The sequence below is a fragment of the Staurois parvus genome, unplaced genomic scaffold (assembly GCF_062004578.1).
Source record: "Staurois parvus isolate SC_StPar_1 unplaced genomic scaffold, SC_StPar_1.0 ptg000578l, whole genome shotgun sequence".
In the NCBI taxonomy this organism is placed as follows: domain Eukaryota; kingdom Metazoa; phylum Chordata; class Amphibia; order Anura; family Ranidae; genus Staurois; species Staurois parvus.
Genome location: NW_028318374.1, coordinates 6444271 through 6467537, shown reverse-complemented (window position 1 = coordinate 6467537; position 23267 = coordinate 6444271). Strand labels below are relative to the sequence as shown.

The window sequence follows — 23267 nt, the reverse complement described above, 5'->3', positions numbered from 1 at the left end:
CCCACGGTCATTGAACCAGGTTTTGGTGCTTTTGACAGTGTGGGCAGGTGCCAAGTCCTGCTGGACAATGAAGTCAGCATCCCCATAAAGCTCGTCTGCGGAAGGAAGCATGAAGTGCTCCAAAATCTCCTGGTAGACCGCTGTGTTGACCCTGGACTTAATGAAGCACAGAGGACCAACACCAGCAGATGACATGGCTCCCCAAATCAACACAGACTGTGGAAACTTCACACTGGACTTCAAGCATCTTGCAGTGTGTGCCTCCATTCTTCCTCCATACTCGGGGTCCTTGTGCCTCTCCATTCTTCCTCCATACTCGGGGTCCTTGTGCCTCTCCATTCTTCCTCCATACTCGGGGTCCTTGTGCCTCTCCATTCTTCCTCCATACTCGGGGTCCTTGTGCCTCTCCATTCTTCCTCCATACTCGGGGTCCTTGGGCCTCTCCATTCTTCCTCCATACTCGGGGTCCTTGTGCCTCTCCATTCTTCCTCCATACTCGGGGTCCTTGGTTTCCAAATGAGATGCAAAAGTTGCTCTCATCAGAAAAGAGGACTTTGGACCACTGAGCAACAGACCAGGTCTGTTTTTCTTTAGCCCAGGTAAGACGCTTCTGACGTTGTTTGTTGTTCAGGAGCGGCTTGACAAGAGGAATATGACATTTGAAGCCCATGTCCAGGATCCGTCTGTGTGTGGTGGCTCTTGATGCACTGACTCCAGCCTCATTCCACTCCTTGTGAAAGTCCCCAACACTTTTGAATGTCCTTTTCCTGACAATCCTCTCCAGGCTGCGGTCATCCCTGCTGCTTGTGCACCTTTTTCTTCCACACTTTTCCCTTTCACATAACTTTCTATTAATGTGCTTTGATACAGCACTTTGCGAACATCCAAGTTCTTCTGCAATTACCTTTTGAGGCTTTCCCTCCTTATGGAGGGTGTCAATGATGGTTTTCTGCACAACTGTCAGGTCAGCAGTCTTTCCATGATTGTGATTCCTACTGAACCAGACTGAGAGACCATTTAAAGGCTCAGGAACCCTTTGCAGGTGTTTTGGCTTAATTAGCTGATTAGAGTGGGACACTTTGAGCCGAGAATATTGCACCTTTTCACAACATTCTAATTATCTGAGATTGTGGATTTGGGGTTTTCATGAGCTGTAAGCCATAATCATCACAATTATGACAAATCACGGCTTGAACTATCTTGCTTTGCATGTAATAAGCCTATCTCATATATTAGTTTCACCTTTTAAGTTGCATTACTGAAATAAATGAACTTTTGCATGATATTCTAATTTTTCGAGTTTCACCTGTATATATTTTCTGAAAGCAGCGACCCTGAAGAATAAAATAATGGCAGTTAAAGTTTTACCCAATTTCTTGGTATATGAGGATGCGCTGAGTAAGTAGATACCCAACAAACCAAGCTTTACATCTGCGCAAAATGACTATGAACTTCCACGCCCTATAGTTTCCATAGATGATGCTTAGAGGTCATCAGTATAGAGTTAACCAAGAACATTGGCCCTGGAAATATGGTTTTCATTCTGGTGTGCACAGTAATATGTATTGTGTATCGCAAGTGAATGTTTTGTGCATTGCGTGCGTTTTTCTTTCATGTAGGCTTGATTCACATATACGCATTTTGCATTTGATGCTTTCTCCAGTGCCTTTTGCAGTTTGTTGTGCGTTTTTCTACACGTGTTTTTGCTGCATTTTGTTCATCTTTTTTTTTGGGGGTGCTTGGGTGTAACTATTTTTTTTTTTTTTAGTTAAAGTGGAATTTTTTCCACCAGGCAGAATAAAAATGCAAAACGTGGCAAAAACGCACCACCATCCATTGCAGCAGCTTCTCCATTGAACCCTATTGTAGCAAAAATGCTGCCTTCTGCTTTTAAAAAGTCCCTGACCCTTTCCAAAAACACAGTTCAAAAAAGCATAGATGTGAACATGTGCCATAGGAAAACATGTTAAATAGACTGTAGTGCGTTTTTACAAAAAGCACAAAAAAATGCACTGGTGTGCATGGGCGGACTGACAACTCCTGGGGCTTCCAGGGAAATAGGGGATCATGGGTCCCCTCTGTCCTTGCCCACACTCAAAGCACACCCAAAAAAAGCCTATAAAAAAGGTACCAGGGGCATTTCATGGGGCCCCGGGCCCTCAGGCAGTGCCCAAGTGCTCGAATGGTCAGTCCACCCCTGCTAGTGTGAATGAAGCCTAAAAGCTGATTCACACATGTGGGGTGCGGATTGAAGCTCAGGTTTCACAGCTAATTGATACAGTAGTTTTTCAGCAGTTCAGGTCAGGTTTACATCAGGCTCAGGACAGGATTTTATCCTGTTCACACATGTGCGGTTTAGAAATGGCTCCCATAAAAGGCAATAGCCTGTAATCAGCACCTGAACCGGACTTCACTGCTCAGAAATCAGTCCGGACTCTTTTTCAATCTGCACCGCCAGTGCACCGGATATATGTGAATGGGTACCATAGGAAGCAATGTTATTTCACATGTCATGCGGATTAGAAGCAGTTTAAACCGCATCCAATCCGCATACAGTGCCTTGAAAAAGTATTCATACCCCTTGAAATTTTCCACATTTTGTCATGTTACAACCAAAAACATTAATTTATTTTATTGGGATTTTATGTGATTGACCAACACAAAGTGGTGAAGTGGAAGGAAAATGATAAATGGGTTTCAAAATTGTTTACAAATAAATATATGGAAAGTGTGGAGTGCATTTGTATTCAGCCCCCCTTTACTCTGATACCCCTAACTAAAATCTAGTGGAACCAATTGCCTTCAGAAGTCACCTAATTAGTAAATACAGTCCACCTGTGTGTAATTTAATCTCAGTATGAATTAAGGTTGCCATCTCAACCCTTTAAACCCGAATATGGTGCTGTTCTCCAACTAACCTCTGAGGGCTTCACAGCTGTATTGATACTAGGGTTGCCACCTCATCCCTTTAAACCCGAACACATATTAATTACACAGGTAATATTTTCTTCCAACTTGCACACCTCAGACAGTGAACAGTCCTTGAGCTTGTTTTTTTTTAAGGTTTTATTAGGGGTATTGAACTTGAATGGGATAGGGGGTGTATGGGATGCCCAAGGGAACTGCAACTTGAGGACAAACTCCTTAGCAACTATGTACAAGTCTTTATGTAACAAAATCTCTTCATGGAGAGCTCTCCAGCCTCTCCTGGTGTACCAACCCAGACCCCAGATGAATCCTCTTCTCATACAGCTAAACTGAGGGAATCCTTGAGCAAGGGGTCCCAGAATCTGTAATTGTAAATGCACAAGCCCAGATGGGGGCCGGTCAGGTTTCCCATCAGAATGCCCTCTCCCCTTATCTGGCCCAAGGGGTGTAGGATCACTCACCGTTCCTTACCTGCAGGCTGGTTGGATTGGTGGCTGCCTTCCGGCCTTCTGCTGAGCTGGCTCCTTCCCTGGCTCTACAGGTGGTCCTCTCTCTGAGGACCGGAGAGTTCTAGCAATCCTCCTTTCCATATCCTGCCTGGAGGTAGGCCCCTTCCTCCTGGGCCCCCTCCCAGGCTCCTGAATCCCAGCCTCTCACTTCATCTTCCAGCCAAACTCTCCTGCTGCTCAGCAGGCTTAGTCACGCTTTTCTAAAGCAATTCTAAAGTTTCTTTTTTTGGGAAAATAACAAACATGTCTATACTTACCTGCTCTGTACAGTGGTTTTGCAAAGAGCAGCCTGTATCTTATTTTCTTTTGTCCCCCGCAGGTTCTTCTGGCTCCTCCCATCTGTCGAGTGCCACCACAGCAAGCAGCTTACTATGGGGTCCATTCACACAAGGAGCTGACGCTTGGCCTTGCCCCCCTCTCTCCTCATTGGCTGACTAGCTGTGATTGACAGCAGCAGGAGCCAATGGCTCACGCTTGCTGTCTCAGCTGAGGCTGTCATTAACATTGCTGGATCATGATCAGGCTCAGGTAAGTATTGAGGGAGCTGCTGCACACAGAAGGTTTTTTACCTTCATACATAGAATGCATGAAGGTAAAAAATCTTGAGCAATTAGAACCACTTTAAGGGCTGCCCTGGCCCAGTGTCCGCCGTTCACTGCGTGTACTTGCCGTCCTCGGGTGCCAGGTGACGTCGTAGCCCCTCCCCTACGCGTTACACTGCAGGTCACACAGCTTCATAAGGGGGATTTGATTGGACGTTCACTACACCAATATTCCCTTATATAGCGATTATCCGCCATTTTCTTGAAGTACTCCTGGGCGCGGCCATCTTTTTGGGGCCAGAAAACCACATACCATTACAGTCGACCGTGCCAGCGATCGTGTTACGATGTTCTTAAAAGTTACATTGCTACTTTATGTCACTCCACCTTATTGACTGGCAAGTACACTGACAGCTTACATAGAGATAAATTACTAAACAGATACAATATAAAGCATATTGATACATTGAATTATAACTACTTAAAGGTACACACAGTACTTTTAAGTAATTATAAGTACTTTTAAGTAGTGTACAGCAAGTACACACAGTGAACGACGGACACGCTGGCTGTTATATATCGTGGATGTTATATTCAAAACGCTTGATATTTTATATTACATATGAGTGCCTATGGGCACATATTAAAGGTTTATTATATTTAAGGGATAAGGCACTATGTCTATGTCTCTTTTATACTGAGGAATATCTTAAGGAGGAGATTGAGCGAGAGATCCCTGCAGTGATAGAGGTTGGAGAGGAGAGCCACTATGGAACATCAATTGGGAGATGCTCACCACTACTGCTATGGTGCAATATATGATCTATAGTTCCATTTGGTGAACAAAAGCTGGTTGAGCCTTTCAGTAGGCTTTAAATGAGGTGAGCGCATATTGAGAATACAATAAGAAGTCACCGGGAATTGCGATTGCTCACTTTGGATTTGTCACTTTCATCACTAGAGACTGTTTTTTTTATCACTTTTTTATTGTTTTTTTGTTCACTATTAATTACACTTATAGAGATTATTTATATTTGTATTGTTTATACATTTTTCTTGGGAGATATGAAATAATTTTTTACAAAATGTCTTATTAGTAATTAGGAGCGCGGCACTATTATTTAAATTGGTTTATGTTTTATACACATTGCTTGAGTATGGGTTTGGTGCTGACGAACCGTGTTTAATTTAGGTAGTGCCTCACAAGTTATTTAATTATTTTACATCACAGGTTTGCATGAGTTGTATGTAGTTTAACCTCCCTGGCAGTATTCCTGAGTGTAGCTCGGGGTAAAATTTCAGTACCAAAAGCGGTAACCCCAAGCTACACTCGGGCTTACCATGCGGCGCTGCATAGGGAGTCCCTGCAGAGCTTACCTTGTCCTTCGCTCCCGCGATGCGTCCCCTGCAGCGTTCCCGGCCATCTCCTCCGGCCGATGCCGGCATCCGGCTCCTGTGTTCCAGTCCCTGTTACGTCAGGACGTACGGGCGCTGGCGGCAAATTTGAAATTTTTAAAAAATGACATTTTTTTAAAAACGATTATTACATAGCAAAACATTCCTGTATCAAACCATTTCACATACATTTTGTCCCGAGTGCTTTGTCCTGCGCCCTGCCTGCATTTTGACTGTTCTTTCTGCCTGGAAACTGGGAAAAGTCCATGGCGTCCAAAAAGCGTCCCTTTAGGTCAAAAGCAGTTTTAGATCAGCTAGAGAACAGTGATAGTAAATCAGAACCACTTGCAGAATTGAGTGATAATGATTCGTGGGGGAAATTCGTCATCAGACACTGAAAATGATTTTGCGACTTTGCTCAGCGATGTGCGAACTTGGCGCTATATTTAAAATTTCAGTGTTTTCGGTTTGATTATATTATTGAATTAAATTTATTATTATTATATTATTTTTATGATTATTTATTAAATTATAACTTATGATTTCGTGTTTCAAGTTTTATCCTACCCGGAATGTTTACTAGACTCTTGTTCGGACAGATTTCAGTGAGTTATTCCTAAAAATGACAGGCATACAATAAAAAACTACATATTTCCATGCAGAATAATGGTACCGCTTTCAGCACCAAAAATCTGAAATAATCATACTGCTAGGAAGGTTAATGCATCAGCATTCAGCAGGCCATTCACAGTGCTTCTGGTAGGGATTGCAGACTCTTATTACATGATGCTATACCATGTCTGTTACTGTTTAAATTTAAATTGCACTCACCGTTGGCACCGGATCCCCGTGTTTCATGTGATCCTTTATGAGTTTACTTCTTTCCGAACGTATGGCCAGATCACTATGCAGCAAATCACCGATAGACAAGTAGGTGAAGCCGTATTTCTGCGCTAATTTTTCACACTGAATCCCTTTACCAGATCCCGGGCCACCTGTCATACAGAAGATTGTAAAGTATTACTAGTACAAACATCAAAGACGACCGTCATATAAAGTATTACTAGTACTAGTGCAAGCATTCAACTTTTATACAGTGGTAGTTAAAACCCAACTATAACTTCCTGACAGTTACTATTCTTCCCTTAGGCCTGGTTCACGCCTATGCAATTTGCTTTTGATCTGTTTCTGCAATGCATTTCGCTTTGCATTTTTACACACGCGTTTTTGCTGCATTTTGCATTTTTCACCATTTTTCTTGTTTTTGTTAAAGAGGAAATGTTTTTGTTGCTGGGCAGAATATGACAAAAATGCACTACATGCGCTTCAGCAGCATCACTATCTATTGTAGCAAAAACTATGTTTTTTTTGCATTCAAAATCGTCCCCGACCCTTTACAGAAACACAGCTGCTCAAAAAAAGCATATATGTGAACGTGTCTAATAAAAAACCATGTTAAATTCAATATACTAACAACTTACAAAGCCATCCACAACTCTGCCCCCAGCTACATCACCAACCTGGTCTCAAAATATCAATCACACGCTCTTTTAGATCCTCCCAAGACCTTCTGCTCTCTAGTTCCCGTGTCCCCTCCTCCCATGCTCATCTGCAGGACTTCCCCCGAGCTTCTCCAATCCCATGGAACTCCCTACCCCAATCTGTCCGGCTATCTCCAAATCTATCCACCTTCAGACGATCCCTGAAAACCTCTCTTTAAAGAAGCCTATCCTGTTTCTACCTAGTAAACTGCCATTTATTTCCTCCATCAGCTCATCCCCCCACAGCTATTACCTTTTGTATCACTCAACCCTTCCTCCTAGATTGTAAGCTCTAACGAGCCGGGCCCTCTGTTTCCTCTTGTACCAAATTGTATTGTAACTGTAATGTCTGCCTTCATTTTGTAAAGCACTGCGCAAACTGTTGGCACTATATAAATCCTGTATAATAATAATAATAATAATAATAATAAAAATCGGACTGTAGTGTGTTTCTGCAAAAAGCACTAAAAAATACATTGGTGTGAACCAGGCCTTAGCCCAAATTTCTTTGTTAAGTTTAGGGAAGGGTTGGACCTGTCATGTTTTTTATTGCAGTCCATTGCCCAATGGGCATTTCTCCATCCTTGTGACACCAAGATAAGATACAAGGGGACAGGGTTTATTGCAACAGGAAGGCAAAGACAGAAGAAACGAGGTCATTCACATTGGAAAAATGTTGGTTGGGGTGGTGTAGTTCATCCTTAAGTTCAGAGATTTATTACATGTCTGTGTTCTAAACCTAGTCAGGATAATATACAGATAAATCACACATGGAAGGGCAATATATACAGCATCAGAGGAGGTGTTTAGAAATGCACCAATGTGGCAGGAAACTGTGTCAGCTGGTGGAAGGTCAATATATTCTGCAAACCGGCATTTATTAAAGGTTATTCATCCCATAGTTGTCTAGCTGTGAGTTTCATGCATATTATTTATACACTTGGCATTGTAATAAACAGCCTCTGGACAACCGCATAAATCAGCTCTTGTTTATGTTCCCAGTAGACTGGCTTTTATACTGGCCATAGTATTGGATTTAGATACACTTTAAAGGATGTGTCAGTTAAAAAATTTTTGTGAGGATATTAATTTTTTTCAACAACAATTAAGAGGGAAAAACATTTGAAAAGGGATTGAGAGCTCCACCTGCTGGTGGGATAGAAATATATATTATTTATCCATAATAATAAAAATAATGCTTATGAAACAATTAAACATTCCCTTTATGTCTGGGAAAAAACAGTTGGTAGTGAACATTAACTGAAAAGTATAAAGAAGACTATGACCCTAGGGACTGCATAAACAGGGAAAGTGTTTCTATTATTCTGAATTTATATAGAGCCAACAGTCTGTGTTGCACTTTACACTAGGAAGGGAGAGAGTGTAATTCAAGACAAGAGGGTTAAGGGGCCCCGCTCATGAAAACTCACATTCTAAAAAGGAAGGGCAAGTGATACAAAAGGAAATAACTGTGGGCAGTTGATGGAGAAATAAAAACTCAGCTCTTATGTAGGGGTGGCATAGGCTTCTCTCTAAGAAATGAGTTTTCAGGCATTGCACAATGGTGGACAGAAAAGCAGACAGCTGGACAAATTGGGGTAGTGAGTTCCAGAGGATGGGGGTGGCTCTGGAGAGGTCCTGGAGGCGATGAGAGAAAAAGAGAGCAGGAGATTTTAGGGGACAATGAGGACAGTTTGGTTGGTGTTTAGGATGTGATTAGTGATGTATCTCAGAGTTGTAGATGGTTTTGTATGTTGTGAGGGGTGATGGACACTGATACATCATGTATATACAGGTGAAACTCGAAAAAATTAGAATACCGTGCAAAAGTTCTTTTTATTAGCACTGATCACTGTATTAGTGTCACTGGGGATGTCAGTTCCCCCCAGAGTCAGAATGCCTGTCGCAGTCCCACTATAAGTCGCTGGTCGCCGCCATTACTAGTAAAAATTAAAAGAAAATTCCAGTATATATTCCGCCAATTGTAAATGCTATGACTTTCACGTAAACCAATTAATTCACACAAATTGGGATTTTTTTTAGTAAAGACATGCAGCAGAATACATTTTGGACAAAATTTATGACGAAGTTTGATTTTTACAATTTTTCTACTGGACATGTTTAATAGCAAAAAGTTGTCGGTCTTTTTTGGTTTATAGCTCAAAAAATAAAAAAAAGGAACAGGCAATCAGATGACTCCAAAAGAAAGCTCAATTCATGGGAAAAAAGGACATAAAATTCATTTGGGTGCAGCGTTGCATGACCGCACAATTGTCAGTTAAAGTAACACAGCGCCGTATCGCAAAAATTGGCCTGGTCAGGAAAGGGGGTAAATCCTCTGGAGGGCAAGGGGTTAATTATTCCATTGACTTTCACAATGTAAATACTAGCTCCTAGACAGTGTTTCATAAAGATTTGTAAATGACCCACTAGATGGCGCTCTGTATTTCCCTGTATCAGCCTCCATCAAGCTCTCCACAGATAGAAGAGCTCCAGGAACATGCTGGAGGTACAAGAAGTGTGATGGGCCAAAGGAAACCATTCAGGAGGGAAACAAGGGGGCTGCCATTGATGATCTCCTTTTAAAAAAAGCTGGAATTGAGTTGGCTTTGATGCATAGTGCCTGGAAAATGTATTGTAAAGGGTTAATGTACAGCGAAATGGACAGACACAGGGATGATTTATGGAAACTGGAGGTGCAGAATCTGGAGGAGCTGTGCATGGGAGCCAATCAGCTTCTAACTTCAGCCTGTTCGGTTAAGGTTTTAAAAAAACAAACCTGGAATCTGATTGGTTTCTATGCAGTTCTGCACCGGATTTTGAACCCTCCAGGTTTAGTAAATCTCCCCCACAGTACAGGATTAACTACGATTGGTGGGAGACACATAGCAGTGGGTAAATCTCAGTAATACAGTGGCTGTAAGAGGTGAGACTCTAGTGTTTCTTAACCAAGGTGCCATGGGATGCTATTTGGATTTCCCCACAGAGCCACGAACATGAGACCCAGTTTGCCCTGAATCAGAGATGGATGAGAGGATGGGGGGGGGCACTTTGTGGTGATGGGGGGGCTCTGGTATAATGGGGGACTCTCATGTATAGGGGGCCCCTGATGTGATAGGAGTTCTCATGTATAAGGGGACTCTGATGTGATGGGGAGTCTCTGATGTATAGGGGCCTTTGGTGTGATGGGAAGCCTCTGATGTATAGGGGACTCTGATGTGATGGGGAATCTCTGATGTGATGGGGAGTCTCTAATGTATAGGGTCCTCTAATGTGATGGGGAGCCTCTGATGTATAGGGGGCCTTTGATGCGATGGGGAGCCTCTGCTGTATAGGGACTCTGATGTGATGGGGAGTCTCTAATGTATAGGGTCCTCTAATGTGATGGGGAGCCTCTGATGTATAGGAGACTCTACTGTGATGGGGAGCCTCTGATGTGTAAGGGATTCTACTGTGATGGGGGGCCTCTGATGTATAGGGGCCTCTGATGTGATGGGGATCCTCTGATGTATAGGGGCCCCTGATGTGATGGGGATCCTCTGATGTATAGGGGCCTCTGGTGTGATATGGAGTCTCTGATGTATAGGGGCCTCTGATGTGATGGGGATCCTCTGATGTATAGGGGCCTCTGGTGTGATGGGGATCCTCTGATGTATAGGGGACTCTGATGTGATGGGAAGCCTCTGATGTATAGGTGCCTCTGGTGTGATGGGGAGCCTCTGATGTATAGGGGCCTCTGGTGTGATGGGGATCCTCTGATGTATAGGGGACTCTGATGTGATGGGAAGCCTCTGATGTATAGGGGCCTCTGGTGTGATGGGGATCCTCTGATGTATAGGGGACTCTGATGTGATGGGAAGCCTCTGATGTATAGGGGCCTCTGGTGTGATGGGGAGCCTCTGATGTATAGGGGCCTCTGGTGTGATGGGGATCCTCTGATGTATAGGGGCCTCTGATGTGACGGGGATACTCTGATGTATAGGGGCCTCTGATGTGATGGGGATCCTCTGATGTATATGTGACTCTGATGTGTGTTGCTTCTGGCATAACTCATGATCAGCTTCCTGATATCGGTGGACCACGCCTGTGCAATGAACATTGGCAGGACCACTTATAGTCTGCACTAGAAGCACATGTCAGAGTGACAACACAGCAGAGTAATTGTCACAGGGACAGAGAGTTGTCACACTATACCAGGAAGTGTCTGGACCAGCACAACCACCAGGCATGATTTCGATGAAGAAGGGATTGATAACATCTTGTGCCATTACATGAACAACGTTAGAGGTGACAAGGAATTGGGGTGATTTAGATTTACTTTAGGAGTTGGAAATGTGAAAACAAAACAAATTCCGGAGTCCACGTTGTACCTCTGATGGATAGTGAATATGGATCGGCGTCTGCATTGCTGCGCTGTACGCATTTCGCTGTAACCAATGACGACTGTGCGGTAGAACGTCCCTAGCAGCGCATGCCGGAAGCAACTCTAATATGAAATTCTTCCCCCAGGCGCAGGGGCGGACTGACCATTTGGAAACTCGGGCACTGCCCGAGGGCCCGGGGTCAGTAGGGGGCCCCATGAGATGCCCCTGGTACATTTTTCATAGGCTTTTTTGAGTTTGGGCAAGGACACAGGGGCCCCAAGATCCCCTATTGCCCGGGGGCCCCATGAGTTGTCAGTCCGCCCCTGCCCAGGCGGGTTGGTCTGATAGTTGCACTTTGCTGAATAACATCTCTGATGAAGTGATGGCGCTTCATGAAAATTTCATGCTCAGCCACAATTATGAACAGCAGCAGACAACTATTTTGGAGGACGGAGAACCAATGATAAATAATGAATGTGAACAAAATCAGTGGTGTGAGATATGAGAGCCAGCAGGTACATGGTGAGGAAATGATTTGGTGTCGCAAAAGTTCATGTGAAATCTTTGCAGAAAGGTGGACCTGGAACCTGAACCAGTGAGAAGCAGAGCAGACCTTTCTTGAAGCTGAACTCCAGGCAGACATTAAAAAATATATAAACCTAACATTTCCCATTCCTGATGTGCCTGCTGTACCATGTACTTGTATGAAAAAGTCTCCTGTTCTCTTTGTATTGCTTCCTATGTGTGAAATCCCCGGAGTTCCTGCCAGTCCCCCTGCTTTCCTGTAAAAACTGACCACACTAGGCATGAGAGCACAGAGTGGTCAGTTCTCTATCTGTGTTGGAAACTCAGCGCGCTCTCCTCCAATGATCAGACTTGTCCTGACACTCCCACCTGCAAAGCCATTCACTGGGAAGATCAGTGTACTGCTGTTTCTCCTTCCCCTGCTCTTATGCAACTGAATCAAACGGTATGTGATCACTTATAAAAAAGAGAAAAAGGTATTTATAATGTTTTTTTTTTGTCCATACACAAATGTTTTGATTTTTATTTCTATTATAAATGGAATGGGTTGATTTAAAAGGTGAGGGTTTACAATCACTTTAAGTACACCACGTGAACGAGGCCAAAGACATGACACAAATAACGAAGCTACATACAAAACCACGATACTTTCCCTTTTTTCTCAGAAAATAGGTGCTGGTACTCACCCCTTCTGAGTCACTCCTTGTCTCCGCCCCTTACCCACCTCCGAGCAATGTCTCTTGGTTCCATCCATACTTTTGAAGGTGCAAAACCAAGCATCATTTTGTAATGTGTATGGAATTTGTTAATAACAAGAAAAGCAATAAAATAGATCCGCTGCAGCCAGTAACAATACGATAGACCGCAACAAAACATCCCATCACCCACAGTAGATCCACCAGTAACAATAGACCCCTGCCATCAACAATAGATCCTCCAGTAGCCAGCATCAATAGACCCACCAGCAGCCAGCATCACTAGACCCACCAGCAGCCAGCATCAATAGACCCACCAGCAGCCAGCATCACTAGACCCACCAGCAGCCATCAACAATAGACCCACCAGCAGCCAGCATCAATAGACCCACCAGCAGCCAGCATCAATAGACCCACCAGCAGCCAGCATCAATAGACCCACCAGCAGCCAGCATCACTAGACCCACCAGCAGCCAGCAACAATAGACTCACCAGCAGCCAACATCAATAGACCCACCAGCAGCCATCAACAAAAGACCCACCAGCAGCCAACATCAATAGACCCACCAGCAGCCAGCATCAATAGACCCACCAGCAGCCAGCATCACTAGACCCACCAGCAGCCAGCATCAGTAGACCCACCAGCAGCCAGCATCAATAGACCCACCAGCAGCCAGCATCACTAGACCCACCAGCAGCCAGCATCAATAGACCCACCAGCAGCCAGCATCACTAGACCCACCAGCAGCCAGCATCACTAGACCCACCAGCAGCCAGCATCACTAGATTCACCAGCAGCCAGCATCACTAGACCAACCAGCAGCCATCAACAATAGACCCACCAGCAGCCAGCATCAATAGACCCACCAGCAGCCAGCATCAATAGACCCACCAGCAGCCAGCATCAATAGACCCACCAGCAGCCAGCAAGAATAGACCCACCAGCAGCCAGCATCAATAGACCCACCAGCAGCCAGCATCACTAGACCCACCAGCAGCCAGCAACAATAGACTCACCAGCAGCCAACATCAATAGACCCACCAGCAGCCAGCATCAATAAACCCACCAGCAGCCATCAACAATAGACCCACTAGCAGCCATCAACAATAGACCCACCAGCAGCCATCAACAATAGACTCACCAGCAGCCATCAACAATAGACCCACCAGCAGCCAACATCAATAGACCCACCAGCAGCCATCAACAATAGACCCACCAGCAGCCAGCATCAATAGACCCTCCAGCAACCATCAACAATAGACCCACCAGCAGTCTCACACAACAGACCCACCAGCATCTCTCAACAGTGGATCCCTCCCAGCAACACAAGGCCCTCCAGCAACAATAGACCCCCCACCAGTAACAGCAGACTTCCCATTCAACAACAGAGACCCCCTCAACAGTAGACCCCCCAGGAACAAGAGATCCCCCAGCAGCCAGAATCAATATACCCTCCAGCACCTGCTTTCTCTTTAATTATGTATCCATTGATTGGCCATTACAATGAACTGCTGCTGACATTTTGTTCTTATCAATTGCAATCGAATTCTCCCTTTCGCTGTCTCTTTCCTGACCTGGAAACATTGATGGGAGAGGCTCCTATAGGCTGCTCCTTCAGACATGTCTCATTACAGGATGTCATGTACTGATAGCAGCAAACCTACATATCAGCATCTCTGTCATTCTGCTCATGTGATTGCTATTGTATTCTATCTTCATGCATCAGTCAGTGTTCTGCTGCTCTTAATTATAAATGATGCCAGTAGACATGACAAGACTCCCTGTTACTGTAGCTCCAGATTATAATATGAGTCTGTACACCTGTACTTAGGTTGTCAAAACTAAACGTAACATTCAAACAATGGGGTCATCCGTGTTGTCTTCTGTGTACAGGAGTATAATTATTGAGTTGGCAGAAAATCATAGAGGGAGAAAAATGCGATTGTTTTGTACGCAGCGTTTAATCGCTGTCTCCACCTCACCCTCACTCTGGAATTAAGTGACTCATTTAGCATGGCGCAGGATTGTAATTACTGTTTCATGAGCACCAGCTTCGGCTTCCCCCCCTCATTATTTCCCGTACCATATATCTCTGATAATCCACTGGATTTTACTAAGATAATTGTGCAGAGAACATGTACGATTAGTTAAATTTAAATGTTATGTGCGTTCATTTTCATCAGTTTTGTAGAGGTATTATTTTCTGAGCTCTGGGTGGGTTTACTACATTGTACCTTCAAAAATAACTAAAGCAAGAACAAAATTGTACATAGACACACTGATACCCTAGGTCAGGGTCTCTAGAACAGGACTCCCACGAGGTGCCCTAAGCATAGGACCCAGTTTGCCCTGGATCAGCATCATGAGTTGCCTTGGTGTGAGTTGGCCCACCCAGACTTGCTCTACCTCCTGCTGCACTGCTGGGGCCAGCCTAGACCTCCTCCCTCTGCCAGGCTGCTCGAGCCAGCCTAGACTTCCTCCCACTGCCAGGCTGCTAGAGCCAGCCTAGACCTCCTCCTTTTGCCAGGCTACTGGAGCCAGTCTAGACCTCCTCCTTTTGCCAGGCTGCTAGAGCCAGCCTAGACCTCCTCCTTTTGCCAGGCTGCTGGAGACAGTCTAGAGCTCCTCTCTCTGCCAGGCTGCTAGAGCCAGTCTAGAGCTCCTCTCTCTGCCAGGCTGCTGGAGCCAGTCTAGACCTCCTCTCTCTGCCAGGCTGCTGGAACCAGCCTAGTCCTCCTCCCTCTGCCAGGCAGCTGGAGCCAGCCTAGACCTCCTCCCTCTGCCAGGCTGCTCGAGCCAGCCTAGACCTCCTCTTTTTGCCAGGCTGCTGGAGCCAGTCTAGACCTCCTCTCTCTGCCAGGCTGCTGGAACCAGCCTAGTCCTCCTCCCTCTGCCAGGTTACTGGAGCTAGTCTAGACCTCCTCCTTTTGCCAGGCTGCTGGAGCCAGTCTAGACCTCCTCCTTTTGCCAGACTGCTGGAGCCAGTCTAGACCAGCCTTTCTCAACTAGGGTGCCTTGAGGTTTCTTCAGGGGTGCCTTGGCAAAATGTCTAAAAGTTGCACAAAATGTGTACACAAGCCAGCAGGTGAAAGAAGCCTGCCTTTTTCTTACACAAAGCCATAGGTTTTCATTGTGTGCCATTACAATCTCCTAGCCTCCGACATCCTTACAACCAATGACATCGTCAGTTGATAAGGAGAATGTCAGCTGCCTGCACAGCATGCTAGTTTGACCCTCCCCTGTCCTTCTCCATCAGTGCTGGGTCCCATTAGCTCAGTGATGGAATAAAACTGAGAAAAACACTGGAATACTAGTCAGGACTGGTGGGAAAAGGTGTATTTGATTTGGAAGAATGAATCACCTCTAGCGTTGGGTGTCCTACATGTGTGGATGTTGCTGCATTGTATAAAACTACTAGAATAGTTTTTTACATTTTAGAATGTGGTGCCTTACGACTGTCCATAATTTTAAACGGTGCCTTGACTGTAAAAAGGTTGATAAACACTGGACTAGACCTCCTCACTTTGCCAGGTTGCTGGAGCCAGCCTAGACCTTCTCCCTCTGCCAGCCTGCTGGAGCCAGCCTAGTCCTCCTTTCTCTGCCAGGCTGCTAGAGCCAGCCTACACCTCCTCCCTTTGCCAGGCTGCTGGAGCCAGTCTAGACCTCCTCCCTTTGCCAGGCTGCTGGAGCCAGCCTAGACCTCCTCCCTCTGTCAGGCTACTGGAGCCAGTCTAGACCTCCTCCCTCTGCCAAGCTGCTGGAGCCAGTCTAGACCTCCTCCCTCTGCCAGGCTGCTAGAGCCAGCCAACACCTTCTCCCTTTGCCAGGCTGCTGGAGCCAGCCTAGACCTCCTCCCTCTGTCAGGCTACTGGAGCCAGCCTAGACCTCTTCCCTCTGCCAGACTGCTGGAGCCAGCCTAGACCTCCTCCCTCTGCCAGGCTGCTGGAGCCAGCCTAGACCTCTTCCCTCTGCCAGGCTGCTGGAGCCAGCCTAAACCTTCTCCCTCTGCCAGGCTGCTAGAACCAGCCTACACCTCCTCCCTTTGCCAGGCTGCTGGAGCCAGCCTAGACCTCCTCCCTCTGCCAGGCTGCTGAAGCCAGCCTAGACCTCTTCCCTCTGCCTGGCTGCTGGAGCCAGCCTAGACCTCCTCCCTCTGTCAGACTGCTGGAGCCAGCCTAGACCTCCTCCTCCCTCTGCCAGGCTGCTGGAGCCAGCCTAGACCTCCTCCCTCTGCCAGGCTGCTGGAGCCAGCCTAGAGCTCCTCCCTCTGCCAGGCTGCTGGAGCCAGTCTAGACCTCCTCCCTCTGCCTCGGCTCTGATGTAGAGAGGGGAATGCGTGATTGGGAGGAGGGCTCTATGATGGGGGGGACTATACAATTGGGGGGCCCTGTGTTAGGGAGAATATGATGTAATGCAAATAGTTATGTATAGATGCATAGGGCAGACTCTGATGTGATGGGGGCTCTCATGCATAGGGGTACAAAAAGCATAGGATCATTGCTCCTGCCTAGCGCTAGAGAAGAGGCGAAAAGGAAGAAAACCCTGTGTATCCTGTGATCAAGCCAATGACTTCTATAAAAAAAAGCATAAAATACACATGTGGGGGTTGGGGGCTTCAGTGGTGAGTTTTCATTAGCATCCAGGTAAATCTATCTTATGGTAGTATTAAACCCTCAGTGGTTTTTATTGTAACACATTGGGGTTGATTTACTAAAACTGGAGAGTGCAAAATCTGGTGCAGCTGTGCATGGTAACCAATCAGCGTCTAACTTCAGCTTGTTCAATTAAGCTTTGACAAAAAAAACCTGGAAACTGGTTGGTTTCTGTGCAGAGCCACACCACATTTTGCACTCTCCAGTTTTAGTAAATCAACCCCATTGAGCACAATAAAATAAACATTCCTTAACAAGCTATTTTTACCCCAGCACTTGCAGTTTATAACTTTCAGTGCTGTTGGCTCCTGCTGTCTCAGTGCTGCATCCCTGAACTTCCGTTCTTCACTGTTAACAATGAACAGTGTAGTCTCTAAGCCAGTATGTTAACTTGAAGAAGGGAAGTGGGAGCAGGGCAGTGCCTTGCCATCCTAGGCTTGGGGCTGTGTGTTTCTATTGATGCACACAGTGTAGAGAGACACAGCCATAGTCTCTGCATGCAATGGTGGCTCCTTAGGATGCTGCAAGAGAATGGAGCCACCTGGAAACCTGATGCAGAAGTCTTGGCATCAACTTAAACTGGAACACAGGCAAATATTAGAAGGTAAAAAAGCTGCAGACTTAGCAAATGATTAAATTAGTCGCTGAAAGTGCAAACTGAGGGTTTAATATCGCTTTAACTGTATGAATTACTATTAGAAAATCACTGTCCCCGTCTATAAGCATAAATTCATTACAAAAAATAAATAATTAAAACAAAAATAAATTCAATAAAAGAAAGTTTGACAACCAAAAAAGGAATATAATCACATATATTGATGTTTTATAAAAAATCTAATTATAAGATGCAGTCACTGGAGAACATTTCCAATGAATACTATCAGCATCATACCACGACTGGCACTTGCGCTAAATTATTTCTTATTTAATTTAGTTGATCAGCCTCTCTGGAGACGCGAAGGATTATGTGACAGGACGCGCCCTGCAATGTGTTCTTAATGCAGAATGTGTACCAATAATTTAAAGTGAATGTGAAATTTCCTCTGCCATGAAATGATGTTGGGGTACAGATTGGTGGTCACAGAGGTGAGAAAAGGATATGTTGGAAAAATTAAATTATACTAGGTGCAAGTGAACTTACCATGCCCAGAGTATGTACTCACAGATTTCTATATCATGTATACACTTTCAAATAGGTTATATGATCCATCAGTGGGATTTCCCCAGGTGCCATCACCTCCTGGTTGCCCCTGTTTCCACCCAGGGAGTGGTTTTTAAGGTGGTTTCAGATGTAACACATGCACAGACAGCACAACAAACTATCAAGTATGTAATTGATATTTTTATAGTACATTCTGTAGTTAGTCTGCTTGAAAACAGACCAAAAGTCCATCTAGCTCAACCAATAAAAAGTGAAAAAAAATTATACAATGCCATATACACAATCCTATACCCACAGTTGATTCAGAAGAGGTCGTAAACCCCAATAAACGCATGATCCAATCTGCTCAAACAGGGGAAAAAAATCCCTTCTAGATCCCCCAAGAGGCAATTGGATATCCCCTGGATTAACTTTACCTTTCAATGTTAGTATCCAGTTATATTATGTGCATTTAGGAAAGAATCCAGGACTTTTTTAAAGCAATCCACTGAGCTGGCCAGAACCAACTCTTGAGCGAGTCTATTCCACATTTTCACAGCTCTCACTGTGAAGAATTGGGGAAGGGGAAATACCCAGATACTCCTGCGCCTATGGATGGGCTCTATGTCATAAGGACCACACAACAAAAATCTTCAAATATGTACGCCTTGCCGCCCTCAAAGAACTGGGGAGTCCAAAAGTATTAATTGAGAAAAACAAAACAGAGGGTGCACCGGCCTTGTGCATTACCTTTAAAAGTAAAGGCTCTAAGAGGAAGAGGCTAGTCCTCGAAACGCGGCAGTTTGGATGTCCATCATTCTCATTATAAGACAGAAACGCAGTGCGAATTAGACAGAGCAGTCCCTTCATGATGTGCCTTATATTTATTTACTATTGTGAGTAGAATACTTTTTTTAGATTCAATAAACACACTTACTGTGAAGAAGCCTTTCAATATTTAGAGATTAGCTCTCTTTTCCTATAGACGTAAAGAGTGCCCCCTTGTCCTCTGTGATGACCTCAGGGAGAATAGCTCTACACCGAGTTCACTATATGAACCACTGATGTATTTATACATGGAGATCATATCCCCCCTTATGTATTATCCATGGTGATCATAAACCCCCCTTATGTATTATACATGGAGATCATATCCCTCCTTATGTATTATACATGGAGATCATATCCCCCCTTATGTATTATACATGGAGATCATATCCCCCCTTATGTATTATACATGGAGATCATATCCCCCTTATGTATTATACATGGTGATCATATCCCCCCTTATGTATTTTACATGGTGATCATATCCCCCTTATGTATTATACATGGAGATCATATCCCCCCTTATGTATTATACATGAAGATCATATCCCCCTTATGTATTATACATGGAGATCATATCCCCCCTTATGTATTATACATGGTGATCATATCCCCCTTATGCATTATACATGGTGATCATATCCCCCCTTATGTATTTTACATGGTGATCATATCCCCCCTTATGTATTATACATGGTGATCATATCCCCCCTTATGTATTATACATGGAGATCATATCCCCTTATGTATTATACATGGAGATCATATCCCCCTTATGTATTATACATGGTGATCATATCCCCCCTTATGTATTATACATGGTGATCATATCCTCCCTTATGTATTATACATGGAGATCATATCCCCCTTATGTATTATACATGGTGATCATATCCCCCCTTATGTATTTTACATGGTGATCATATCCCCCCTTATGCATTATACATGGTGATCATATCCCCCCTTATTATACATGGAGATCATATCCCCCTTATGTACTATACATGGAGATCATATCCCCCTTATGTACTATACATGGAGATCATATCCTCCCTTATGTATTATACATGGTGATCATATCCCCCCTTATGTAATATACATGGAGATCATATCCCCCCTTATGTATTATACATGGAGATCATATCCCCCTTATGTATTATACATGGAGATCATATCCCCCCTTATGTATTATACATGGAGATCATATCCCCCATTATGTATTATACATAGAGATCATATCCCCCTTATGTATTATACATGGAGATCATATCCCCCCTTATGTATTATACATGGAGATCATATCCCCCTTATGTATTATACATGGATATCATATCCCCCCTTATGTATTATACATGGAGATCATATCCCCCCTTATGTATTATACATGGTGATCATACCCCCCTTATGTATTATACATGGAGGTCATATCCCCCTTATGTATTATACATGGTGATCATATCCCCCCTTATGTATTCTACATGGAGATCATATCCCCCCTTATGTATTATACATGGTGATCATATCCCTCCTTATGTATTATACATGGAGATCATATCCCCCTTATGTATTATACATGGTGATCATATCCCCCTTATGTATTATACATGGAGATCATATCCCCTTTATGTATTATACATGGAGATCATATCCCCCCTTATGTATTATACATGGAGATCATATCCCCTCTTATGTATTATACATGGAGATTATATCCCCCTTATGTATTATACATGGAGATTATATCCCTCCTTATGTATTATACAGGTTGATCATATCCCCCTTATGTATTATACATGGAGATCATATCCCCCCTTATGTATTATACAGGTTGATCATATCCCCCTTATGTATTATACATGGAGATCATATCCCCCCCTTATGTATTATACATAGAGATCATATCCCCCCCTTATGTATTATACATGGTGATCATATCCCCTTTATGTATTATACATGGAGATCATATCCCCCCTTATGTATTATACATGGAGATCATATCACCCCCTTATGTATTATACATGGTGATCATATCTCCCCTTATGTATTATCTTATGTATTATACATGGAGATCATATCCCCCCCTTATGTATTATACATGGAGATCATATCCCCCTTATGTATTATACATGGAGATCATATCACCCCCTTATGTATTATACATGGAGATCATATCCCCCCTTATGTATTATACATGGAGATCATATCTCCCCTTATGTATTATCTTATGTATTATACATGGAGATCATATCCTCCCTTATGTATTATACATGGTGATCATATCCCCCCCTTATGTATTATACATGGAGATCATATTCCCCCCTTATGTATTATACATGGAGATCATATCCCCCCTTATGTATTATACATGGAGATCATATCCCCCTTATGTATTATACATGGAGATCATATTTCCCCCTTATGTATTATACATGGAGATCATATCCCCCCTTATGTATTATACATGGAGATCATATCCCCCCTTATGTATTATACATGGTGATCATATCCCCCCTTATGTATTATACATGGAGATCATATCCCCCCTTATGTATTATACATGGAGATCGTATCCCCCCCTTATGTATTATACATGGTGATCATATCCCCCTTATGTATTATACATGGAGATCATATCTCCCCCCCCCCCTTATGTATTATACATGGAGATCATATCACCCCCTTATGTATTATACATGGAGATCATATCCCCCCTTATGTATTATACATGGAGATCATATCTCCCCTTATGTATTATCTTATGTATTATACATGGAGATCATATTCCCCCCTTATGTATTATACATGGAGATCATATCCTCCCTTATGTATTATATATGGTGATCATATCCCCCCCTTATGTATTATACATGGAGATCATATTCCCCCCTTATGTATTATACATGGAGATCATATCCCCCCTTATGTATTATACATGGAGATCATATTCCCCTTATGTATTATACATGGAGATCATATCCCCCCTTATGTATTATACATGGAGATCGTATCCCCCCCTTATGTATTATACATGGTGATCATATCCCCCTTATGTATTATACATGGAGATCATATCTCCCCCCCCCCCTTATGTATTATACATGGAGATCATATCCCCCCTTATGTATTATACATGGAGATCATATCCCCCCTTATGTATTATACATGGAGATCATATCCCCCTTATGTATTATACATGGTGATCATATCCCCCTTATGTATTATACATGGAGATCATATCCCCCCTTATGTATTATACATGGTGATCATATCCCCCCTTATGTATTATACATGGAGATCATATCCCCCCTTATGTATTATACATGGAGATCATATCCCCCCTTAATCTCCTCTTCTCAAAAGAGAATAAATTCAGTTCCTCTAATCTTTCCTCATAGCTGATCTCCTCCATGCCTCTTATCAGTTTGGTTGCCCTTCTCTGTACTTTCTCCAGTTCCCCAATGTTCTTTTTGTGAACTGGTGCCCAAAACTGAACTGCATATTCCAGATGAGGGAAACTAATGATTTGTACCGGGGGAAATGATATCTCTCTCTCTCTGGAGTCTATACCTCTTTTAATACAAGAGAGGATTTTGATCACGTAAGAAACCGCACCTTGGCATTGCATGCCATTATTAAGCTTGTGATCTACCAGAACTCCCAGATCCTTCTCCACCATTGATCCCTCCAGTTGTACCCCCCTTGTATGTATGATGCATACATATTCATAGCCCCCAAGTGCAGAACCTTACATTTATCAACATTTTAGTATATGGAGAGTCTCCAGAATTGCATGACTGTACTCTAAAACTTTCTTTATTGTGTGATTTTCACAGCGATCTCACCGATCCATTCTGAAGAAATGATTTGAGATGGAAAGCCACTTCACAGCTGGTCATGACATTGACAAATATGTGCTATGATACTGTATCCATGATAAAAGAGTTAAATAAGTGCTTATCTAGGCAATGGCATTAGGAATATCATATATAAAATGAAGGAAGAGCAGCCAGCTCAGGAGAGGAGATAGTGGTGGCAGAGACAGAGGTTCCAATGGAGGAGAAGAGGCTGTATGGTTTGCCCTTCCGAGTGGCAGAATCCCTATAACAGGGTCCACTGCATAACAGAACCCTCCTAGGGACTGGGACT

General features: G+C 43.7%; 1 protein-coding gene across 1 annotated transcript in view; it reads right to left on the bottom strand.

Annotated features, from left to right (window-relative positions):
• The window catches only part of AK5 (adenylate kinase 5), a 316529-nt gene that overhangs the window by 36875 nt on the left and 256387 nt on the right, over window positions 1–23267 (bottom strand). The window contains exon 11 of the mRNA XM_089692186.1: window positions 6206–6369. Within this exon, the coding sequence (XP_089548312.1) occupies window positions 6206–6369 (164 nt within the window). The remainder of the gene's footprint in view (window positions 1–6205; window positions 6370–23267) is intronic.